Genomic DNA, 23,137 nt, shown 5'->3' on the forward strand with positions numbered 1-23,137 from the left:
TTACTTTTTCTGATAACTGATGGCAGAAAAAATAAATGGTTATAATAAATGTAAGTTTCTCTGTAGTAGTTAAAATTACCTGTTTGTCATAGTTCATATATGATTTCTTAGTATGTGAGAAATTAGAAATCTATAAACCTCTCTACTTACTTACATAAGGTTAAAACTCTTCATACCATCAAGCATTTTTAACAGCCTTCTGTCAGTGCAGTTTCCTCAGTTTAAGACTAAGGACTTAGTAACTGTGGTTTTTAATAAATAATTATTGCCATTTATATGGATTTGGTTAAGATGTTGTTTGTTTGGATTTGAAATATGCATGTTTTGCTTTTATTGGGTTTGTGAAAATGGGATACCTCTTTTGCTCTGTTGGAAATGCTCCCCAGAAGGCTGAACTGCAACTGACTCAGTAACACCGAGAACTGAGACATTCATGCCGAGCATAACTCAGGCTTTGGCTCTCAGTGCTCACAGCAGTCTGGGGAGTTTCCTTAAATGCTTCTTATTTATTTTCTTTTCAGATCAGACTTTTTTTCCCCTTTGCCCTGCTAATCTGTATTGGAAATTAACCACCGAAACCAAATGACCCTTCATTTTAATTTCATAGATATGCAGATGAACTGATACAAGGAAGAATGCCTCAGTGGTGTTTGAATTTTGGTTTTGCTACTGTGTTTTAATGTTCAGATACAATATTATTTGTATAATAGATCAATGTATTATAGAATTATAATGTCATACATAGTATAATATAATTATAAAATTATGTTATAAAATGACAGAATCCTGGAATGGTATATCCTAGTAATTGCTGCTAGAATGCAAACATAAATGGCATCATGGAACTGCGGAATGTAGAAGTCTTAGTTGCCACAGACTTTTTAAAATTTAGGTCAAAGTCAAACCTTTATTTTCAGTCCAAGTCCTTTATTTTCTGCAGAGTAGGCAATATCAGATTGTTTAGTTTCTCTTCAAAAGAATATGGATTGGATTTATGTTAGAGCCAAGTGAGAAGGGAGCAACAGCATAATGCCCGTGGATATCTTTGGAATATTTGTGGAGGAAGTGTTTGCCTTGGACTTGATGATCCTTGTGGGTCCCTTCCAATTCAGAATATTCTGTGAATCTGTGTCTGTGCCATGGAGCACAAGGAAATCTCCCCTGTGACATTCTGTGAGAGCACTTGAATAATGAAAAACCTGAGGATACTTTAGACAGCAACATAAAAAACGTATTAAAAGATGGTTTCTTTACTCTTGGTAAGCTGATCAAATGACTAAATAAGCTCTTCTGTAGGAAGTTTTGCAAAGAAAGCCTTTAGTCTAGACTCTATTTGCAAAACCATATCCTGTTATTTCCTGGCTCGTCAGGGTCACAGTCTTTTGTGTTAAATTGCTGCTATAACAGCAACAAGGCCAACAAAGGCTACTATTTTTCTCTGGTCTTTCTAATAGGTAGTATGAAAGTGATCTCTCTCATGTCATTGAATCATAAATTTCCTTGTGTCCTGTTTTCTTGAAATGAGGCAGAACAAAATGAGCCCAAGAGCCTGAGAGCCTCAATTCTGTTATTTTATGATGTTGGCAGTTCTTTCTTATAGCTTGCCTTTATGTTTTATGTATTTGTGAAATTGTGGCTGTACTCTGTGAGGTGGATCAAGATGAGAGATTTTGTTTTCCCTAACAGAATTATGCTGGAAAAAGACCTTTTAAGGTCCACCACAGAACCTAATGACATAAAGCTCTACTGTCAGTTCATGAAGGATCAGATTTCAACAGAAGAGTTTCAACTACATTGATTTTAATTGAATTAATTTCTTGATAAAAGTGAGTGATTCTGTTCTTTCCTCCCATTTTTAATTGGTTCCTTGCTTCTAGTGGTTAATTTGAACCAGCTCTGATACTTAGCTGGTCACATGGACAATTGTTTCAGCTCACTAAAATTGCAGAAAACTAATTTGGAAGAAAATAGATTTTTTGTTTCCTGAGGTAGTGAGGTAAATTAACTTACTGTGTGTTAGACAGCTGCTAATGAGGGCCTGAGGAGCTGAACTGGGGAGAAGGGAGATGCAACTGGGGCAGGAGGAGGAAGAGACAGGACAGAAAATTAATATTTTGAAGAGGGGTTGAAGAGAGAATTGGTTTAACTGTGTAATGAACCATGCAGCTTGCTCATCTGAAATAATATAGGTCATTTTTGTTTGAATATTGAGCACCTGTGTCCATATTCCTTTAATCACACCTTTACTAAAAAACAAAAAACCAAAAAAACCACCCAACATCAACAAAAAAATCAGCCTGGAATTGTTACTTATTCAGCTAATCCTATTTTCAGTCCTCCTCGTTGTTATTTATAACATGCTGTAACTGGGTCTGGCTGGGGTCAACCTGCCACACATTCGAAAAACATGTTCCTCTTCAAAGATTTCTGCAAACAACAGATATGTCATGAGTGCCGGTTTTTGAGGAAATATTTAAATGCTGAGCACAAATACAGTGATTCACAACAAGTGGGAGGACTTGTGTTCTCCAAATAGCTGATGTTTTTGTCACTCCTCAGACAGTTGTTGTTTCAGTCGCGGACTCTGCTTTGTTTTATACAACTGCTGGGAGCTGTGTGCAGTTAAACAGCGGCTGCTGAATCTGTTGGACACAGTCTGATTTAACAGGTGCCATTTCTGAAGTGTTTGGGATCCTGTCAGCTGAGCTGCTGATTGCTTGGAGAGTTTTTTCGTCTGGTTTCTACATGCTCTGGAAGCTTTAGGCAGCTGTGGAACAGCGTTAGAAAGGATGTGCCTTTTACTGAATCGGGGTCACTGTGTTAGTAAGAATCTCCTGGTAATGGCAAATGCATTGAAAGGTGCTGACTAGGAAGAGAGGATGCTTGGCTGGAAGAGAGGGGCTGAGTGGTGGCTGTCAGCAGATTCTTCTGCTGAGTTGTTGATTCCAGGAGAATTAGGCTGAGAGAGGGGACCTCGAGGACAAGGATGGTGAAGTGCCTTTTCTGCACCACCACCTTTCTCCTTCCTCCTCCCAGCTCTTTTCTCCCTTTTTCCCTGCACTCTTCCAAAGAGGATTCTCACTCTGCCTTTAACTGCATATAACTTTTGAAATCACTGCTAAATTCAGTTACCTGATATTTTCCTTCCTTTTTTCTTACTGCCTCTTTTACACAAAAACTTCCTTAGCTTCTTTTATAATGCTGCATTCTATGTTGTAAAATGAGTTGGCAGCTGTGCATAGGTAAACTATAGATAATATGATTTTTTTTTTGTATATGTTGGCAAAAACAAGTGGTCCTGTTCATCATTGCTGTTTCAGTTACAGGTGTTTTTTTCAAAGAAAACCCTACATATTTTTGTGCTAAAAATATTTATAAAGATGATATGATATTGACATTGCTTTTGTATCTCATTTGCTCATGTACACCAGCATTTGTGTCGCTAAAACCACAGGTGGAACCTTGGAAAAGAGCAAGTTACTGATATTATAGCACTTTTAACAAAATGCATTAAAAATTAGTATTTTAAAGTACTAACTTGAAGATGTGTTTATTTTCCTTTGAGTAGACTTAATTATGTATAGATATGCTTCCTTAAGTATGAGGAAAATCTATAAATTTCAAGGTTTTTGTTTTGATGAAAAAGACTTAAGAATCTTAATTAAATAAAGCATCAATTGTATTCTTTTTTAACTTACCACTTCCTGAAATAGGCTTATTATACATATCACGTCTTCAAGCTAGGTGATGTTGCAATTACTGCTGAATTGCATTTGATGAAAACAGGCAGGTCTTGTATTCAAATTTGCTACATAAGTATCAATTCTAGTATAAAAAAAAAGTAATCAATGAGTTGCATAGTGTCAGAAGAGTAGTGCACTCTGTGTTCATTATGTAGATCATCAGGCTGCCTGTTCTCGTCATAAAGTATTGAATTTTACTGAAACATTTGGCTACAGATGTACATTAAATTGCATCTAAAATAGCTTTCACTCTGTATTATATGAAATAATGGTGTAATTTGATAAAAATTAAAATTACCAAACTTAGGTCTGGCATTTCTTCTCACCTACTCACCTGTAATTGCTCAGGGTTTTGGCGCACCACTGGCCTTCAGGTTCACGAGCATGCCACTCAATTCAGAACTTACATGCAAAAGAAAAATAAATTTGAAAGCTCTTGAGATGCTGTATATGATAACAGTCTTATTACTGTACAGACCTTGCTAGGCTGAATAGTTCACATTTATCTTGTTTCTAAGCCTCTTTGGGATGAACTAAGTGGGCATTGTTGGGAATGTGGCTCCTACAGACTGCGTACTATCATTGCCTCAAGGTGTGTGAGTTTTCTCAGGGGTTGTCTAAGCTCAGCCCTTGGCAATCAAAAATCCTGCAGTGAGGTGCTGCACTTCAGGAGGTGTGTTTTGTGTTCTTGTTTCTTATGTAATTGCTCGGCTGGCAGAGCACTCAGCTCCTCGTGGAGTGGCTGGGCTCTGTCCCCTCTGCCTGGGCACCTTGGAGTGCTCAGCCATGCGCTCTCAAGATGAGCCTGGAGCTGCCTTCCATGCTTTGGTGAACCTTTGGTATATAAAAATGAATGGAAATTCTTTATGGTTAGAGCACAAACAGGTAGTAGCAGGACCTGTCACCTGGGGAGGTGCATATTGAGAGGAAAAAATTCTGTGTTCAGGTCCTTGCTATGTGGACTAAGTTTTACATTCAGGGTCACCAAGTGAAATGTTTGTGTTTTGTGACATCAGGGACTTTCACTTCCCAGACGAGCGCTCTAAAATCTGTCATTGTGTCACTTCCTCTTCTTACTGTTGTCTTTTCTGTTTGAAATCCTCTTTTCTGAAAAGAGCAGGTGTCTTCAGTCATGGAGAGAGGCAGGATCACAGACATCCATCTCCAAAGTTTGCATGGGGCAGTGTGAGGAGCGTTCTGTATTGGCAGGTGGAAGGAGTGTCCTGCACTGTGCTCCTGCTGAAGCCCTAAACTTGCCACTTTGAGGGGGTTGGCAAGCTCCTGCCTTGGGCTGTGTTCTTAATTCCACTCAACCATGTGGTACTTAAACATCTTGGCAACTTGGTGTTTAAATATTTTTTAAGTACTGCTTCTGGGGCATGATTCATTTGGGCATTTACAGGTCATAAAGTTGTCTCTCTGCTTCCTTTCCTCTGGGAGATATTTACAAACCATACACTATTTATCATTTGCTCTATCATCCCAATCTGTTACATTATCAAATCTCTGTTTGAACTCTGCCCCTATCAGTACCAGTGGTTATTGGAACTGCCTTTTAAGTAATTTTATCATAAAGTTGCATAAATTAAAAGCATTGCAGTTCAGGAATGAAGTGCATCTCTCTCAATGTCTGATTCAAGATTCCCTGTTGTCTCCAGAACTCTCTTTTGTAGATAGTGCTTAGTCACATAGCTATTTCTTTGTTGGTACCTTGAGAGGAATAAAAAAAGTTATTATGGATATATTCTTCCCTCCTTGTGCTTTTAATCTATTTTCTCCAGCTGTCTCTGTCTCTTAAGTGCCACAGGTGACAGCTGGGATTATTTCTGTTTTTTAAACTGCTAGGTGCTTTGCTTTCTGTTGCTAGGAACTTCTGGATAAACTAAACTTTTGTATAGTCGCTTGTAGTGGTTATGAGCAATGTTTCAAAACAGTTTTATTTGTGGTCCCGTCTATTCCTCCAAACATTTTGCTGGTGACCTTGGCTGGGGCATGAAGAGTATTAGGAAATGTCTTGATGAGGTGGTTGTTCTGGTTTCAGTGATTAAGTCTTATGAAGCACAGACAGTCTTTAGGGGGAATCCTGTAATGATGACAGGACATGCTATAAACTGTAGGTAGACACGGTTCTTGTGTGAGAGATCCTCGAATGACTGAAAGTTGTTTCAGCACAAAATTGTAGCTGCTGCCTTGGACTGCATCTGCACTCTAGAGTCTGTCACTTTGAGCATGTTGAACAGCAAGAACTCTGTAAGTCTTATGAATGCCAAGAAATCACTCCTGTGTTTGTTCAGATGCAGTTTTCTGAGGTGCCATTCTTTTTGATTCAAGGCAGACCTAAGGCCATGAGAGACTTGACCTGGTTCATGAAAGCCACCTCACTTTTGGGGTGAAATCCTCCACATTTTATTGCAGAATAAATCTGTCTCCTCCATGCTAGACTATATTGCGAAGGCTCAGAAATGAGTTTCACACAGTTTGTGCATGCTCTGTGCAATTGCATGCTCAGCTTGTAGAGTGAGAGTTTCTTTTCTCTGTCTTTTCAGACAGGTGGGTAATTCAGACAAGTGAGTTCTTCTCAACAGTGTCTTTGCTAAAATATCCTTGAGGTTAATGTGATCACACAGAGATTGATCATGGCTTCCATGTCTGTCAGGATGGGGACTTGCACAGGCAGCGTGGTAACTCAGGATTATTGATCTCTGGAGAAGCAAAAACTTATGAAGGGTGTTCTGGGGCTCAGAATGTTTTCACAGTAATTCACACTGTGGTGCTGGCTTTATATAAATAATCTGAGTGGCTAGACTCCTTTACCCTGCAAAAATGAAGAGTACTGCTGAACTGGCTGTGAATTCATCTGGCAGGCAGGCAAAATAATTTTGCAGGTGATATATTGAATTGCTCCTCTGGTCCACATGCATGAACTCCCATTTAAGCTTTCAGTAACCAGAGCTGGCAATGGAACTGCCTTGAGATGGGCTTGTTTACATCAGACTGCATCAAGAAATAGAAAATATTTTTTTTTTCCTTCATGGTTCAGTGACTTGGATCAGATACAGTCCTGATCATGGAGAAAGGTGTAGACATTTCTTCTGATCATGGTCAGGTAATACTTGCCAGGCCTTGATGGTTTTGGTGTCAGCTGTCGCTCAATCAACAGTATTCCTCTCCCAGGTCTGTGACTGAGAAATCTGGAGCATTAAGGAGTTTCAAAATGCTTAATTCCAAGCCCTGAAGTATCAGGCAGGAATGTCATTGCTCATTTATCTGGGACTGTCCTTTGCCACTTTTTCAGGTTAGGATGTAAATAGGTAAACAAAAAAGCTAGGCTTAAAATAGAACAAAAAACTCTGTAAACAAAAATCACGTTTGATTTTTTTTTTTTAAAGTTAAGGAAATTTGCTGTTGTTTGAAAACAATCCTTATGCCTAAACTACATGCAATGAGATTCTGAGAGTCAACCTTGTGCAGTATCCATTGCAGGTGTTTGATCTGCAGTTTGAAAAGAAACAGTCCTTTGCAGGGTTATTCACTTTTACTGGTCTCTTGAGAACTTGAACAAAGCAAATTCTGCTGTCATTAAAGGTGCAAGAATAGTATGGTTGATTAATTTTCTCAAACACAGAACATCAAATATTAAGGCTGCTCACTTTACTAATCATTGTTTTCAGTGACAGACTTTTCAGATGCTTATAAATTAAATCACAAAACCAGGACTCTGCATTTTTAATTTAATGAAATTAAACATACAGCACATGTGTACTGAGCTGGAAATGCATTTTGTAATGGATGGTTTTTATTTGAACATCTGTTCAGCATAGCAATTGTTAAAAGTTTTCTTTCACTTTCCTTTCTGCCATTTAAGCAATGTTGATTTGCACTGGAACATACTTCAAATGGAAAACTGTTTCAGAGAGTATAAATTTTGGTTTTTTTAATAAAGCTGGAAAAGTAATTTTTGCACTGTGCTGGTTTATAAGAAGAACACTTTTAATTAAGATATCTAATATAAAATATTTTAATGCAAGTGTTATTTCAAGCTAAAAGTTAGCTCCTCAAGACACGCTTGCTTTCAGAAGAAAAATCCTAGCATTTTTCAGTCTCAGAAAATGCAGATAATGAAAGCACACAAGTTTCTTAAATTCAGTTCTTATGAAATTGTTTGTACTTAAATCATGTGTTGCTGATTTATTTGCACTTGTTTTAGTTAATACAAATAGGTACAATAAAGGTAGCTAAATTACCTTTCCCCCTTTTTTTATGCTTATATATCCTTATATACCCAAGCTTTCTGTAGGAAAGTAAGACCTCTGGGTTATCTGATTGCTTTAAGAGCAATGGTGAATCACTTTTGCTTCCCTTCCTGACCAGATCTTCTACTCAAGTTCTCTCTAATGACATGAAGGTTTTTTGAAAACAGTTAAACTTTACTAGTCTCAGAAGTTCCCTTCTGAGTCACTGCTGTATTTTCTGAAGCTCAGAACTTGCAAGCTACATCTGCTCCAGTCCAGTTCCTTGTGTTTCAGTGCAGCTTCTTTAGACTCTTGTGGGTATTTTCCTGCTAAGGGCAGGGATGTATGAGTGCTGGGGGCAGCCTGTGGGAAGAACATGGATGGGTGCTCTAGTGAAGGTAGCTTTGCATAAAGAAGTGCTTGCTAAGTCTTGTATGCTTAGATTAGGGCCATGTCCTGTGGATTTTATGTAGTTAGGACTGTGTCCTATGGATTTTATGTAGTTAATTGTGTATTAATGTTTCTGTGGTCCAAGGACCCTGTCAGCATGGTACTAAAACAGTATATTCTGTACTGACAAGTTTGGCAAGTATCTGTAGGACTGTATAAGGACTTACTTAGAGAAAAGCTTGCTTCCTACTGCCTTGACTTTAGAACCTGTTCTCTCTCTAAATAGGGTACAACTCATAAAATAAAATGCACATACATGTATGCAATAATTCAGCATTATTATTTTGGTAGCATTCAAAACTCAGTTTTTTCAATTTTGTGTCCATGAAAAGTACTAAAAATAAACTCTGGAAGATTACTTATAGAGGCAAGAGCAAATGTGAAGGCATTATTAGTATTTTCACTGTGATGATGTCAGTAAGAATTTCCATCTTACTGGTCATTACACTGACTTTATTGAACTGCTTGATGAACTTTCAGCTTTAAGTTGAAACCTATTTCAATGTTGAGCAAAATCACACTGATACATTATTTTTTCTCCCCCCACCCCCTTATTTACCAGGATGGCACAAAACAGAAGCGAGAAAGGAAGAAGACTGTGTCGTTCAGCAGCATGCCCACAGAGAAGAAGATCAGCAGTGCAAGCGACTGTATCAACGCCATGGTGGAAGGCTCTGAGCTCAAAAAGGTCCGATCCAACTCCAGGGTGTATCACCGATACTTCCTTTTGGATGCTGATATGCAGTCTCTGCGCTGGGAGCCTTCAAAAAAGGATTCTGAGAAAGCAAAGATTGATATCAAGTCAATCAAAGAAGTAAGAACAGGAAAAAATACGGATATCTTTCGCAGCAATGGAATATATGACCAGATATCAGAAGATTGTGCGTTTTCCATTATATATGGAGAAAATTATGAGTCACTAGATCTGGTTGCTAATTCAGCAGATGTTGCAAATATTTGGGTTACTGGCTTAAGATACCTGATTTCTTATGGAAAACATACTCTAGATATGTTAGGAACTACTCAAGATAATATGCGGACTTCGTGGCTTTCACAAATATTCAGTGAATCAGATGTAGATAATTTGGGACATATACCCCTCTGTAATGCTGTACAATTTATAAAAGACTTAAACCCTGGTTTAAAAACTAATAAAATTGAATTAAAATTCAAGGAGCTACATAGATCCAGGGAAAAAGCTGGTACTGAAGTAACAAAGGAAGAATTTATTGAAGTTTTTCATGAGCTTTGTACCAGACCTGAAATCTATTTCCTGTTAGTTCAGTTTTCAAGCAATAAAGAATTTCTAGATACCAAGGACCTCATGATGTTTTTGGAAGCAGAGCAGGGTATGGCACAGGTCACAGAAGAAATAAGCCTTGAAATTATTCAGAAATATGAGCCAGCCAAAGAGGGCCAGGAAAAGGGTTGTCTTTCTATAGATGGGTTTACGAATTACCTTACTTCACCAGACTGCCACATATTTGATCCAGAGCATAAAAAAGTTTGTCAAGATATGAAACAACCTTTATCTCATTATTTTATAAATTCATCTCACAATACATACTTGATAGAGGATCAGTTTCGAGGGCCTTCTGACATCACGGGTTACATTCGTGCTCTAAAAATGGGTTGTCGAAGTGTTGAACTGGACGTATGGGATGGTCCAGATAATGAGCCTGTGATTTACACAGGGCATACAATGACATCACAAATTGTCTTCCGTAGTGTGATTGACATTATTAACAAGTATGCCTTTTTTGCTTCAGAATACCCTCTCATTTTGTGTTTAGAAAATCATTGTTCTATTAAGCAGCAGAAAGTGATGGTACAACACATGAAGAAAATTTTGGGAGACAAACTGCATACGCAGTCTCCAAACATTGAAGAGTCTTATCTACCATCACCGGAATCACTTAAAGGGAAAATACTAATTAAAGCAAAGAAGCTTTCTGCTAATTGTTCTGGACTAGAGGGAGATGTTACAGATGAAGACGAAGGAGCAGAAATGTCACAGAGAGTTGCAAAAGAGGGGGTGGAACAGCAAAACTCAATGACAGGGAAACGATTTCAGCTCTGCAAAGATCTCTCTGAGCTGGTAAGCATATGTAAATCAGTTCAGTTCAAGGAGTTTCAAGTTTCATTTCAGCTCCAGAAGTATTGGGAAGTGTGCTCTTTTAACGAAGTGCTTGCTAGCAAATATGCCAATGAAAACCCAGGAGACTTTGTAAATTATAACAAACGTTTTCTCGCAAGGGTTTTCCCCAGTCCTATGAGGATTGACTCTAGTAATATGAATCCCCAGGACTTTTGGAAATGTGGTTGTCAGATAGTAGCAATGAACTTTCAAACGCCTGGCTTAATGATGGACCTTAACATTGGTTGGTTTCGACAAAATGGAAACTGTGGCTACGTCCTTCGTCCTGCTATCATGAGAGAAGAAGTTTCCTTCTTTAGCGCGAATACAAAAGACACCGTGCCTGGAGTTTCACCTCAGCTGCTTCATATTAAAATCATTAGTGGGCAAAACTTCCCTAAACCCAAAGGGTCAGGTGCCAAAGGTGATGTTGTGGATCCTTATGTCTATGTTGAAATACATGGAATCCCTGCTGACTGTGCTGAGCAAAGGACGAAAACTATGCATCAGAACGGGGATAATCCAATTTTTGATGAAAGCTTTGAATTTCAAATAAATTTACCAGAGCTAGCTATGGTGCGTTTTGTAGTACTGGATGATGATTACATTGGGGACGAGTTTATTGGGCAGTACACTATTCCCTTTGAGTGTCTCCAGACTGGGTATCGGCACGTTCCTCTGCAGTCATTGACTGGTGAAAGTTTAGCTCATGCTTCCTTGTTTGTGCATGTGGCCATTACTAATCGAAGGGGTGGTGGGAAACCTCATAAGAGGGGCCTCTCTGTGAGGAAGGGCAAGAAATCAAGGGAATATGCTTCAATGAGAACATTATGGATTAAAACAGTAGATGAAGTATTCAAGAATGCCCTCCAACCTATTCGGGATGCTACGGATTTGAGAGAAAATATGCAGGTACAGTTTTATAATCAGTTTATTGGTTCATGTGCGTACCTTTGTATTATGGTGCATATGGAATACCTGCTTTTTAAAGTGTCTTGTATGTTGAACTATTTGACTCTAATTCTGAACAGCTCTAAGAATGGATCATGTCAGAGGAGCCTTTTAGGTGAACTCTCTACTAATGCAGCCTTGAATGCACATGTGTATATTGTTGAGTGCGAAGTGGAAATATGACTCCAGTGTTAGAACTCAACCCTCGTCCTATATCGTTGAAGGAATATTAGAAATACACTAAAAGAAAGTGTGGCAATATTTTAGTTTTTAAAAATTAAGTAGAAATGTGGGAAGAATATACAACAGGTAGAAAAGGGAGACTTTAATGCTTATCAGAGACCTTATTTGTATGTCTTAAGAATGTTTAGCATAGTTTCACCAAAGTTAGGTTTTTCCTTTAGTCCCAAATAGAAGGCAGCACTTTCAAGAAAGATCCATTTGCTTTCCATGATTCTTCCTAGTTATGTTAGAAATACATGGCATTAGCACTAAGGTGTTAGAAGGCATCTTCTAGAAGAAGTTGTCCTACTTTAGATATCATATTAGTAAACACATTGAATTTAGGGAAAAAGTGGAGTCTGAGGTGCTGTGTTTTGTGGAAACTAAGAGATGTCACTTAAAAACGTGAGTTACTTGGAGATTCCAAGTCCTTTTAGAAATTCCAAGTCCTTTTAGAAATGTATTAAAATTGAGTTTTAAAGTTACATTTCATTTAATAAACCTTTAAACTATTTATTAACTTCTGATGGAATACTAGCATTGATCAACAAAATTAAGAATTGTCATTTCAAATGGACTGACCTATCAAATCCTCTTGGTGTTATACACTGTTAAAGGAAAAGAGATTAAAGGAGACGTCTGAGACCTGATTCTGGATTTTAAAGACACATCATTGTATATAAATTTCCTTATATTTTTAATATAAGATATATAAATAATCTTATATTAAAAATATTCTGATAGTAATACAATTTTAAAGCTAATTTTATATGAAAGAAGAAATTAGTATATCATTATGCAGTTCTCCCGTTCCACTTGGTATATAAATTTGCTCTTTTAAAAGATAATTTTAAAAATACAGGGATGATACTTTGACTAATGAATGTTTCAAATTACAGGCTGCATTGAACTTTACCTGTAGTTAACCTACTGAAGGCTAGAATTCTGTCATGTGAAGAGTACTGTATTTTAAGATACTTTTCAAGGAAGAACTGAATTGAGGAAGCAGTGAAAACACAGAATTTTGTGTAGCTACATTAAACTCTTGAATGTGCATGCTGCAGTATGCACAGTATAATGATATAATTGAAAACAGACTCTACAGTGGGGTTTCTTTGAACATGAGATATTAAAAGGTATTTTATGTATTTTATTCTGTCAGTTTGAAAGATATGCTATCAACTGAATTTATCATTATCTCAGAATGCTATCAAGAAGATATTTTAAGCACATGAGGGAAGATTAGTTTTTCTTAACTTTGCTAACAGATTATATAATGTGCACCATTTAAACTCTGTGTAACTAAGTTTTTACAGCTAATAAAAGCAAATCAGCCACTCAATTAAAATAAGTATCAATTTATGCCAGGGAATTTGAGATTTATTTAATTTTTGTATTACTGAAATTTTGTGTTACAAATTGTAATGGTTTTTATGACCAATATATCTTCAGAAGCCAGAATATAAAGGGCAAAGTTGGTTAGTTTGATTTTTTTTTAATACAAGATGGAATAAGAGGGAAAAAGAAAATGTGCAGCAGCGAGTTTAATAGTTTCTTTAAATCTGTATAAGAATAGCCTTTTTTGTTTCTTTTGTTCCTATATTACCATGACAAAAACTGATGTTATAACTTATTGCATATCAATCACTGATAAAAGTATAGTATGGGTGATTGAACTGGATGTGATGTTACATGTTTAAGTTACTTAACAGCAAGAGGAGTAGTCTCTGGATATAGAATTGGAAGTCCAAAGGCAGGAGTTACAGTAGTAGTACATATTAGTCCTGTACTGCCTGTCATTAATGAATAGATACAATCCCTGGGCCCTTGTTAGCCTCTCTGTAAAATGGTTGTTCATAATGGCTTATCTCAAGCCAAAAAGCCATGTACTTATCTCAAGCAAAATCTCTTTGAATGGATTTCCCAATGTCTGTCTCTTGAGCTGTGTAATTATTGTGTCATTGAAGTGTACATCAGTTGATAAAAGAAGTTTCTGTTTCCTGGACATTTACTAAAAATACACTCTAAGTGACTGGGTAGGTGCAATTTAGTGTTCACATAATTTTGCATGAATATGCTGTATATACATATTTGGAAGTCTGCTTTGGTATGTTGTCTGATCAAAGAACAGCAAAATATTTCACGTTTGATTCCTGTTGGCATTATGTCTTTCTAGGAGGCATGTTCACAAATGAGTCTTACCATGCCAGCAAGATGGAAAGTGGTTTGGATTAAAGTAAAAATTTGTACCAGGTACTCTGCCTGTGTGCAACATGAGAGAAAGGAGCACTGAGCACATTTGTAACTTAAATATACCATATTTTCATTTTTGTTTCCTACAGGAACACAAACTCCAGACCTGCCATAGATCACCAGTTCCCATTTGGTACAAAATCCTAAATTCTGTACAGTGCTGACAGTATTCCCATCATGGAATGTCAGTGGCTACTTGGAGTCACACTGTGTTTCCAGTGCTGTAAACTTTCTTCAAGTTTAAACTTATGGCTTTATATTCTACAATACTGGATATAAAATATGACTTAAAAAACCTTAGGGAAAGGTACAGCTTCAATAGTGTAGTGCTGGGTTTGTGAATCACACCAAATGGGAGCCCACAGATCCACAGCATGTCTGGACTGTAGTTTAGGTATGTTTAAAGTTACAAATGTGCTGAATTCCTCCTGCTTCACTTTGCTTAATTGGGACATTCAGCGTCTAATCTTTTTTTCTTTTGGTGGCATTTAAAAAAATGTCTCGAAAATGTTCAAAATATATAACCACTATGTTTTAGAATCTGTTTATTTCCATAGTTAATGTTAGCCATGATAGAGAGGAGATATACTTGTTCTAAATAGATGTTTTTTTCTGTGGCATGTACTGCATTCCTTGAATTTTTAAGATTTTTGTAAAATGTATGTGTAATATTGGTTGGTTTTGAAAATGCCAGTTCTTCAGGGAAAAGCTGTGGTAATTGTAGCACATCCATTGTAGCTCAGGTATAACAGTGAAGTGTTTTATCCTGAAATAACAAGACTTTAAATTTCATATTTAACTGTAAAGGAAACTCTTTCTTTCCTTTTTGCAGAATGCAGTAGTTTCATTCAAAGAATTATGTGGCCTCTCTCCTGTAGCAAATCTTATGCAGTGCATTTTGGCAGTGTCTATGCACTTGGTTGGGCCTGATAATACACCCTTGGTAGTAGTGAATCTCAGTGATCAGTATCCAACTATGGAGCTCCAAGGGATTGTTCCAGAGGTCTTGAAAAAGATTGTAACAGCATATGAAATGGTGAGTAGTTTTTGTGATTGTCTTATATTTTCTGTTTGAACGACTTGTAAAATATATATGTAATATACTGTACCATGCCTGTTTTAAAAGTAATTTTAACCTGTGGCTTCCTATTTCGTGTTTCATTACTTGTGCTTGAGTTATTCCCATGAATGTACAGCAATGGTAGTGTTTCCATACAGAGTAAGACTTAGAGATTGTTGATACACTGCATGCAAACACATGCTTGTACACTTCAGAAGGTAAAGTGATTATAATCAAGAGGATTTAACATGAAGAGGATGTATTGATTTACCTGTTTTTCAGTAGTTTGAAGCTTACTGTATATCTATAAACCTCTTACTACTTTACATTTTCCACTTTAGGGACTTTGGTTTATGTTAGCTTTGACTCCACATCAAATACAAAAACATCAGGCACTGCTTTTAGACATTGTAGTTGTATAAGCACCTTGGCATGTAAAATTCTATACATGCTCTTTTATTTTCCTTTTCTCTATCATTCTTACAGATGTCATTTGATTAGCCATTTTTACACATGTAAGCAGCTGTAACATTAACTTCAGACATTATGTTTCAGTAAATACATAAATTGTGTTCTTTAGAGACTGGAATTGAACATCTTGCAGGAAAAAAAGAAGGAAGAACTAATACGCCAATAAATACTGATTTACATCTTCTTTGCACTAATTTGAAATGTGGAAAAAAGCTCAAGAAGAGTGTGATTTGAAATGTCCTCCTTACTTCCACTGAAATAATCGGGCAGATTGTAATTGATTATTTATTAATTTATTTAATGCTTTCTTTCACGTAATTATAATTTTACAATAATTTTGTGTGCTAAAATGAGAAACCTTTCCTGGCAGCATCAGGTCACTTGCCTGAAAAAAAAAAAAGGACAAAAATTAACCAGTGTCCCAGTTTCATATATATCTTGTAAACTGCTTTCTAAAGAAAAGGTAGCTTTAGACTTATGCTACCCCAAAGTCAAAAAACCACTCACTGATAATTAGTAATGTAGGCAGAGTTTGTGTAGTTCAGTTGTGCCATAAATACGACAAAAATCTGGTTGGAATGATAGCAGAGCTACAAGAAGATAGTGTATATCCTCTTAGTGGTGGCTTACAGGATATCGCTGTAATTAGGATGTAAACAAGCTTGACTGTTGGGATTAGAGCTGCAACACGTAAAGAAGTTCTGTTTTCTTGCTGGAGATGTCTCTACCTGCAGTTTGTTCTGATGTGGTGATGCTGCTTGTTAGTGAGTAAGCTATTCTGGCTACTTTAAAATCTGAATTCTAAATCTGGAATACATTCCGGAATACATTTTTTGTTTGAATATCACTTAGACAAAGGTGACTTGTGACTCCAGAAATCTATACAATCAAAGTTTGGTTTGCTCTTTGGCTCTCACATATGTTTTTTTCCCCCACAGACATCTTATACTCTATACATGATTTGAATATTTCTGTACTTGAGAAATCTGTACTCTACTTATGCATGTAAAAGTAATTGAACATTTTTTTACTGGCAACAAAAGCATTTTTTCCATCTTCTTGTTCCTAAAATACACTCAATTTCAAACAAGGAGTATGATAGTGCTTCTAGCTCTAAATGGTATTGAAGATAAGTAAATTTAAGGTTATTTTAATCAAATATAAGTTATAAGTTAAAATAATGAGATGCATTTAAATTTGTGACATTTGGCTTTTGCCAATACTCTGTTCAGTTTGACAAAAGATTTTAGGCAATTAAAATCTGTAGGGTATGCTGGAAAATGAAGTCAGCCATTAAGTGCTCTTATTTCTGAAAGCACATTATGAAAGAGTGGGAGACATCTGTATCATCCTTTCCTGAAAGAGAGAAGAAGAAATGTGAAGAAATGTGAGTGTTTAGTTCATATATGGGTATTTGCTGTAATGGCAGGTGTTTAGAGTCTGACAGTTTTATAGATTGGGGGGGTTTGTATGATTTTGCTTTGTATTTATATAATGAGCCCTCAGAAGGACAAATCTTACCTCACTAGTTTTGACTTGGGATATTTTTGTCACGATTAATTAATACGTGGGTGTAAAATTCCGCTTAATAATGAGAGTTCTTCATGCCAAATTGAGAAAGGGTAGATGTACTGACGAAGTAATGATTACCTACTTGTGTTACTTTCTGCTGGCTTAGGCCTAGGTACAAGTCAGAATGATGTAACTGTGTAGTTCCAGGGTGTCAAGTACTGTAAGAGATCATGTGGATAACAAAGATAGAGTTTAATGTTTATGAAACACACCTGGATTGGTATATCATAAATGCATGCGTAGGCTGTCACTGCCTTGTGTGTCCTCTCATTGTGGCACATGTAATGGCATTCTCAAAGTGTGATTGTCTCAGGTTTATGATTTTTTTAGCTTATGAAGGGATTCTTATGTGTCAGAAATACTCTCTTTTCTATAAAATTATAATAAACATAGAAAGTAATATTAAAGATTTTAATTATTCAGAATTTGTTTACATTGGCAGTGCTTGAAGGACTCATTGCTCTGTCAAGTGAGAAAGGATGCAAGACCTTAACAGCAGGACAGTCAGTCCACCTTGAAGTAATTGCAGATAAGTGTAATACTGCAGGAGCACATGGAAAGGAAGGAGTATCTTCAGTGTAACATAGGTTTTTTTAAAGAAACAATGATAATAAAATAATGAGTGTGTCAGTAGATATTTGGGGTTTTTTTTCTTTAAACAAATAGCACATTGTGCTTTCTTAAATTATCTGCATTCACTTAATGGAGGAGCTGTCAAGTGATCAAGGCTAGTACTAGTCATGAGTCAAAAACCCCATGTTATAGGAACTGGAGTATCATTAATGGATAATAAAAAATCAAATATATCTGGAATTTTTGAGAAAAGCAGAAATTTCAGGTGTGTATTTTTCTTTAACTTCTCCATGCTCCTGAGTATTTTTCACCCTACCATCTTTTCACTGTTTAACAATGTTTTATTTTTCCCCTCTTGTTCATGAACTTCAGCTTCCTTTATGTGATACTTCAGCATGCACTCTGTTGGTGTCATCACACCCATCACTGATCAGTGCTGCAGACTGAAGCTTGGAGTTAAGGCAAGTGCCTCTTCCACACCATTGCATGTTTTTAAAAATGTCTTATAACCTTTAAGATAAACAGTAAGTAAAACTTAAAAGTTAGACTATGGCAAGAGAAAAAATAAATTATCTCGCCCTCAGTCTGCAGCATTATTCAGTGATGAGTATAAGAGCACTTTAGAGATATGCTATAGTACCATACAAATAAAGCCAGATACTGTTGAGAACTTGACTGTCTCTGCCCTTAGTGAGGGATGAAGTATCCCATTTGCTGAGGATAAGGTTTTCTGAACTTTGCAAGCAGGCATTTACTTCTAAGAGAAAAACTAACATAGAACAGGCAGATAACTACTTGTGTGAAAAATCAGTAGTGCTGCTACAGTAATTGTGATTAGATGTTATTAAATCCTAATTAGATAATGCTGCTAGTTCAATTTCTTTTTCTTTCAGTTTTTGGGGTGGTTTTTAATTTTTTTTTTAAATTTTGAGCTGATTTTGTAATTCAGAATGTCTACAGAATGCGGTATAGGTCTGTATTTGATTTAAATGAAATAAAACATGATTAATAGATATTATATATACACCCTAGGGAAGGACTTGAAAGCAAGTTGTGTTTATTGGTGGTGGGGGTTGTGAGATAATGAAAATGAGAGGTATTAAAAGAGAGTGGCACTCTCTCCATTAAATTGGAAAACACCATATCACTGGGGATGAGCAGTGCTGTAGTAAGCTTAAATCCGGTTACCTTATTTTTGGCTCTTTCCAGCTACTGACTCAATACAGCAGATTGCAGGTGCAATCATGCAGAAGTTAACTTCAGGTTACAGAGCTGGAAATTTCAGCAATGACATAAAATAAATAAGATAGGCTATATTTTGAACTTGAAAGCAGATAAGTTGATGCTATACCTGGTTGAGTTACAGACTGGACTGATACTAATAGGGCTTATTAAAAGCTTATCTGAAAAGGACCGATTGTCAAGGTTTTGGTAAAGTGTTAGTAGTCCTCTCAAACTTCATCTGCTGCTCGAAATTTTAAATATTCTTCGCTTTTAAAACTCATCTTGATATTGATATAGATTAATTGAGCGGAGCACTTCCTTATTGGGCATGTTGGATTGAACTCCATAATTCTGAAGGAAGCAAAGGTTATATCCATTGCCTCTTTCACAGGGCCTAAGAAAGAGTGATTAGCAGATCTGTTTTGATTTACATTTAGCTCGTAAAATCTGTATTAGTTTCCTGTTGTTGATGTGGGTCCTTGGTTATGGTTACTGTGCAAATAAGGTAAGGAGGATTACAGTCATGCTGTGATTATAGATTTGTAGCTTGAGAAACAAATAGAGCAAGACTTTTCTATTTCAGCTCAGCCTACTAATGCGTCCGGGTTATTCAGCTGAGATGCCTTTGTTCCCCAAATTACCCTTTGTGGTTGCATACTTCTGGGGCAACCAAAAGTTGCTAGTAATTCTCTCCTAAAACTGAGTAAATATGTTGCTTCAACTCATGCACAGGCCTAAATATTCAGTTTCTGATTGCGTCAGGGGAGGCTGAGTTCACTGTCACTAATCTCCTGTAGTAGGACCCAATCTTTGGATATGACATGATTTTAAATCACATCATAGCATCTGCTCATCACTTGCATTGTGCACTTCAAGAAAATTCAGATTTGTCTGTACAGTACTGTTCCTGAGGAATATGTGACTGGCATAGACAATTGTAGCTGTGTTCTGAGCCCAATTGGTTCAGAATGTTGTCCTTGAGCCCATGACTTTGAAGTTGGGCTCCATGAGTTTTCCATGTTAGAGTTTACTTCTTAGCATTATCTGGCTTATGAAGAAGAGAATTTAATGCTTTGCATGGAAGGTTGAAAAGCTATTATTCCTTGCTTTTATACTTGAGAGCGTAACTACATAAAACAAAACAAAAAGATAAAAGAAGTAGTCAAAAGAACAGACATCACAGACACTAAAGATACCGCCTGGGGAGTTTGAAGTAAATATGTACCACTTATCAAAAATCACTTGGGGAGAACAAAATGGAGGAGGTTCTCATGAAAAGAAGTCATCTTCCAAATAGCTGAAGCAATGTGCAAATGGGGAAGACAGGATCCATATTTAATCCTGCCATGGTTAAATAAGAAATAAAAGAGAACTGACAGTGAACAATTCAAAAAAGTGATCTGCACAGACTTAAAAATAACAGTATCCACTTTTTTGAAAAAGTAGAAAGAGAAGTCAGTCAAAGATTATGTAAGTTCACTAGCTGAGCAATGTTTAAAAGAAAGCCCCAACTAAAGAGGCAAAGCCACAACACTTAATTAGTTTTTGCATCCATATACCTGTAGAGATCAAGGTTTCACATTAAACGCTTCCTTATGAAAGACTAATTGCAGAATTCATCTGTAAGTGAAATGCTGACAGAAGATACTACATAGGAAAGGCAAAAGACTGGGAAAATAATACACCAGAAAGAGGAGATACTCATTTAAGAGTTCTGAAAGAACTCAAGAGTTGATGTATCAAAACTGCTAATTGTTGTGTGTATTCTCTCACTTGAAACTGACTATCAAAGTTGTTAGTGTGGTACCAGTGTTTTCAGAGGTTTTCAGGGAAGATGATGAAATTACACATCAGACAGGCTGACATCTGTACTGTGAAAATGGGTGGAAACAGTTTTGAAGAAGAAAATTAGAGGAAACATGGAGAAATGTGTCATGTTGGGGAAGAGTCAATACAGCTTTTATAAAATGAAGGGCTTAATCCCTTGGAGTTCTTTGATGTCAAAAAGCATGTAGACACAGCAGATCAGTCTGGTTAGATTTTCCAAAGCATTTGACAAAGTTTCCTTTCAAATGCTCATATTAAAATAAAGTTACCACTAAATTTTTAGACTTTTGAAGTTATTAGATCTTTTCTGATAGCTAAAGTGAATGTTGGACTCAACCTGGTGCTCCAGCAGGAAAAGAACTGTTAAAGACAGTTGCTTGTGTTGACTTTTTTGCATTAAGGGTGTGTTTTCCAAATAAGTGGATTAGAGATAGTAGGTGTAGCTCCTGCAACTTTGATCTAGCTAAAGTAGCTAAGCACTCTGGAAGCGGTATCAATTAATGCTGCCCCCAGATTTGCAAAGATCATCAAGGTGTGAAGTATGTAGCTGCTTAGACTTTCAATTTTCTCAGTCTTAGTGGTAGATTGTTATAACGTGTGTTAAAACAGTAAGTTTCAGAGTTGGCAACACAAATGCAGTATTTAAATTGTGATAACACACAGTGTCTTACTGTTTCCATTATTGCCTCTGGCTTTCTGCAGTATTGCTTACTTTTGTTATCAGTCTCTGCCGAATGGAACTGTCTTTATTTAAGTAATAAATGGGTATAGTTTGGTGGTGAAGAGATCTAAGGGAAAACATACATCATTCATTGCAATTTAATATTGCAAATAGCCCAGGTAATGGTTTTTGCCATGTTTAATAAATTATAGTAATTGTAGATCCTGGTTTTTGAGATGAATTGAAATTGTTGCTGATTGTGTAGCTGTTAGTCTGTCATAAAAACTGAAAACAAAGCATTCATGGAAAATATAGTGACTAGCTTGGACAGTTTCTTCAGAAAGAGTTGTGCTGCTTATTATCAGTTTTTATTTTCCTGTTTTATAACAACATGAAGGTTGCAATTATGCTTCCAAAAACAGAGCTGCAGATGATAACCTTAGCTTATGCTGGGCTTTTTCAGTCCACAAAGCAAATGTCTAATTTTGGGTACTCAAGACTCCAGTGCCAAATGTTGTAAAGTATGAGCTGTTTTGCATTGATTGAAAAGCTCTGATAATGACAATTTAATGCTTCTGTGAAGTCAAGATTTCTGCATTTCTTGTTGAGAGCATGGACGGTGAAGCTTTTTGTATCCTCTCACTAATCCCATTATGTCTAATGGCTGACTCACAGTATTCATAAGAGTATAAAATAATACGGCTACTTAGGAAGAGGAGTGCATGTAGCCTTCTGTCCTGTTTTAATGTAGTCCAATGAAATGTTTATGGAGGAACATAAAAATAGGTCAGATGCGTAGCAACTTCTCGTATGTATTACATATTTCTAACTGGAGTTCTCTTTCTCAATAAATTTTAAATTTGGTGTTTGTCTTTTTGATTCCATCTGTGTGGAAAAAAATTGTGGCTATTAGAACTGCTACTGATGGTTCTCATTTCAGAAATAACCTATTAACTACCTATTAATTTTTTCACACAGATGATAGATTTTTGCTTCTTATACAGATAGAGGATATTTTCATTTCATATACACGTCCTCACTTATTGTCCACTTTTCACAAGGTTTTTCATTCTATCAGCTTTAGATTTAAAATTATGAAAATAATTTTGCTACAAAAAGCAGATTATCATGAAAGTGAAAAGCAGTGACTATTGGATTTAAAAAGGGTTTATTGTCCTTGGGTACATAGGTTGGAAGAGAGCTGCTGATTATTATATTTACTCTGTCTTCAACCAAGTCTTTCTCACATATTTGACTCATGAGGAATTAAGAACAGATAGTTCTCTTTAATGGAGGACTTGTGGACTGTTTGCTCCTTTGGTAAATTTTCTTAAACTGGGAGAAATGAATTCATTTTGGGATGCCGCAGAATTAAGAACAGATTATGTCCTATTTTTTCCTCAGGCCTACAAGAATTAGTTTTGGTAAGTGGATTTCATATCTTTTGATCCTGCAAAGTATTATGGCATAATCTTGTCTTGCTTCTTTCTGAAGAAAGAAAAAAATTTCCATGTATGCGTTTTTAGAATATAAAACATTTCAAAAAGAGGTGAGAGAGGAAAGGTAGGCTGAAAAAGTGAAACCATGAGTCTGTTCCGATGTTTTTTCCACTTAAATGGAGAAAATGCCACTGTTGGGTACAGTATTACATCATTTTTATCATAATATGCCAGTGAATTCAGTAAGTGTAATGGAAATTTTATCTGCTTTTTTTTTTTTTTTTTTTTTTATGGAGGGGGGCGGGGGTTTAAAATATAAAAA

General features: G+C 36.4%; 1 protein-coding gene across 2 annotated transcripts in view; it reads left to right on the top strand.

Moving 5' to 3' along the window:
- PLCL2 (phospholipase C like 2) overlaps positions 1-23,137 on the top strand; it is a 101,167-nt gene that overhangs the window by 46,496 nt on the left and 31,534 nt on the right. For both annotated transcript variants that reach the window (XM_041466284.1, XM_041466283.1), the window contains exons 3-4: positions 8,988-11,474; positions 14,821-15,024. In XM_041466284.1, the coding sequence (XP_041322218.1) occupies positions 8,988-11,474; positions 14,821-15,024 (2,691 nt within the window). The remainder of the gene's footprint in view (positions 1-8,987; positions 11,475-14,820; positions 15,025-23,137) is intronic.

Source organism: Pyrgilauda ruficollis, unplaced genomic scaffold (genome assembly GCF_017590135.1).
Source record: "Pyrgilauda ruficollis isolate IOZ18807 unplaced genomic scaffold, ASM1759013v1 scaffold2, whole genome shotgun sequence".
Classification (NCBI taxonomy): domain Eukaryota; kingdom Metazoa; phylum Chordata; class Aves; order Passeriformes; family Passeridae; genus Pyrgilauda; species Pyrgilauda ruficollis.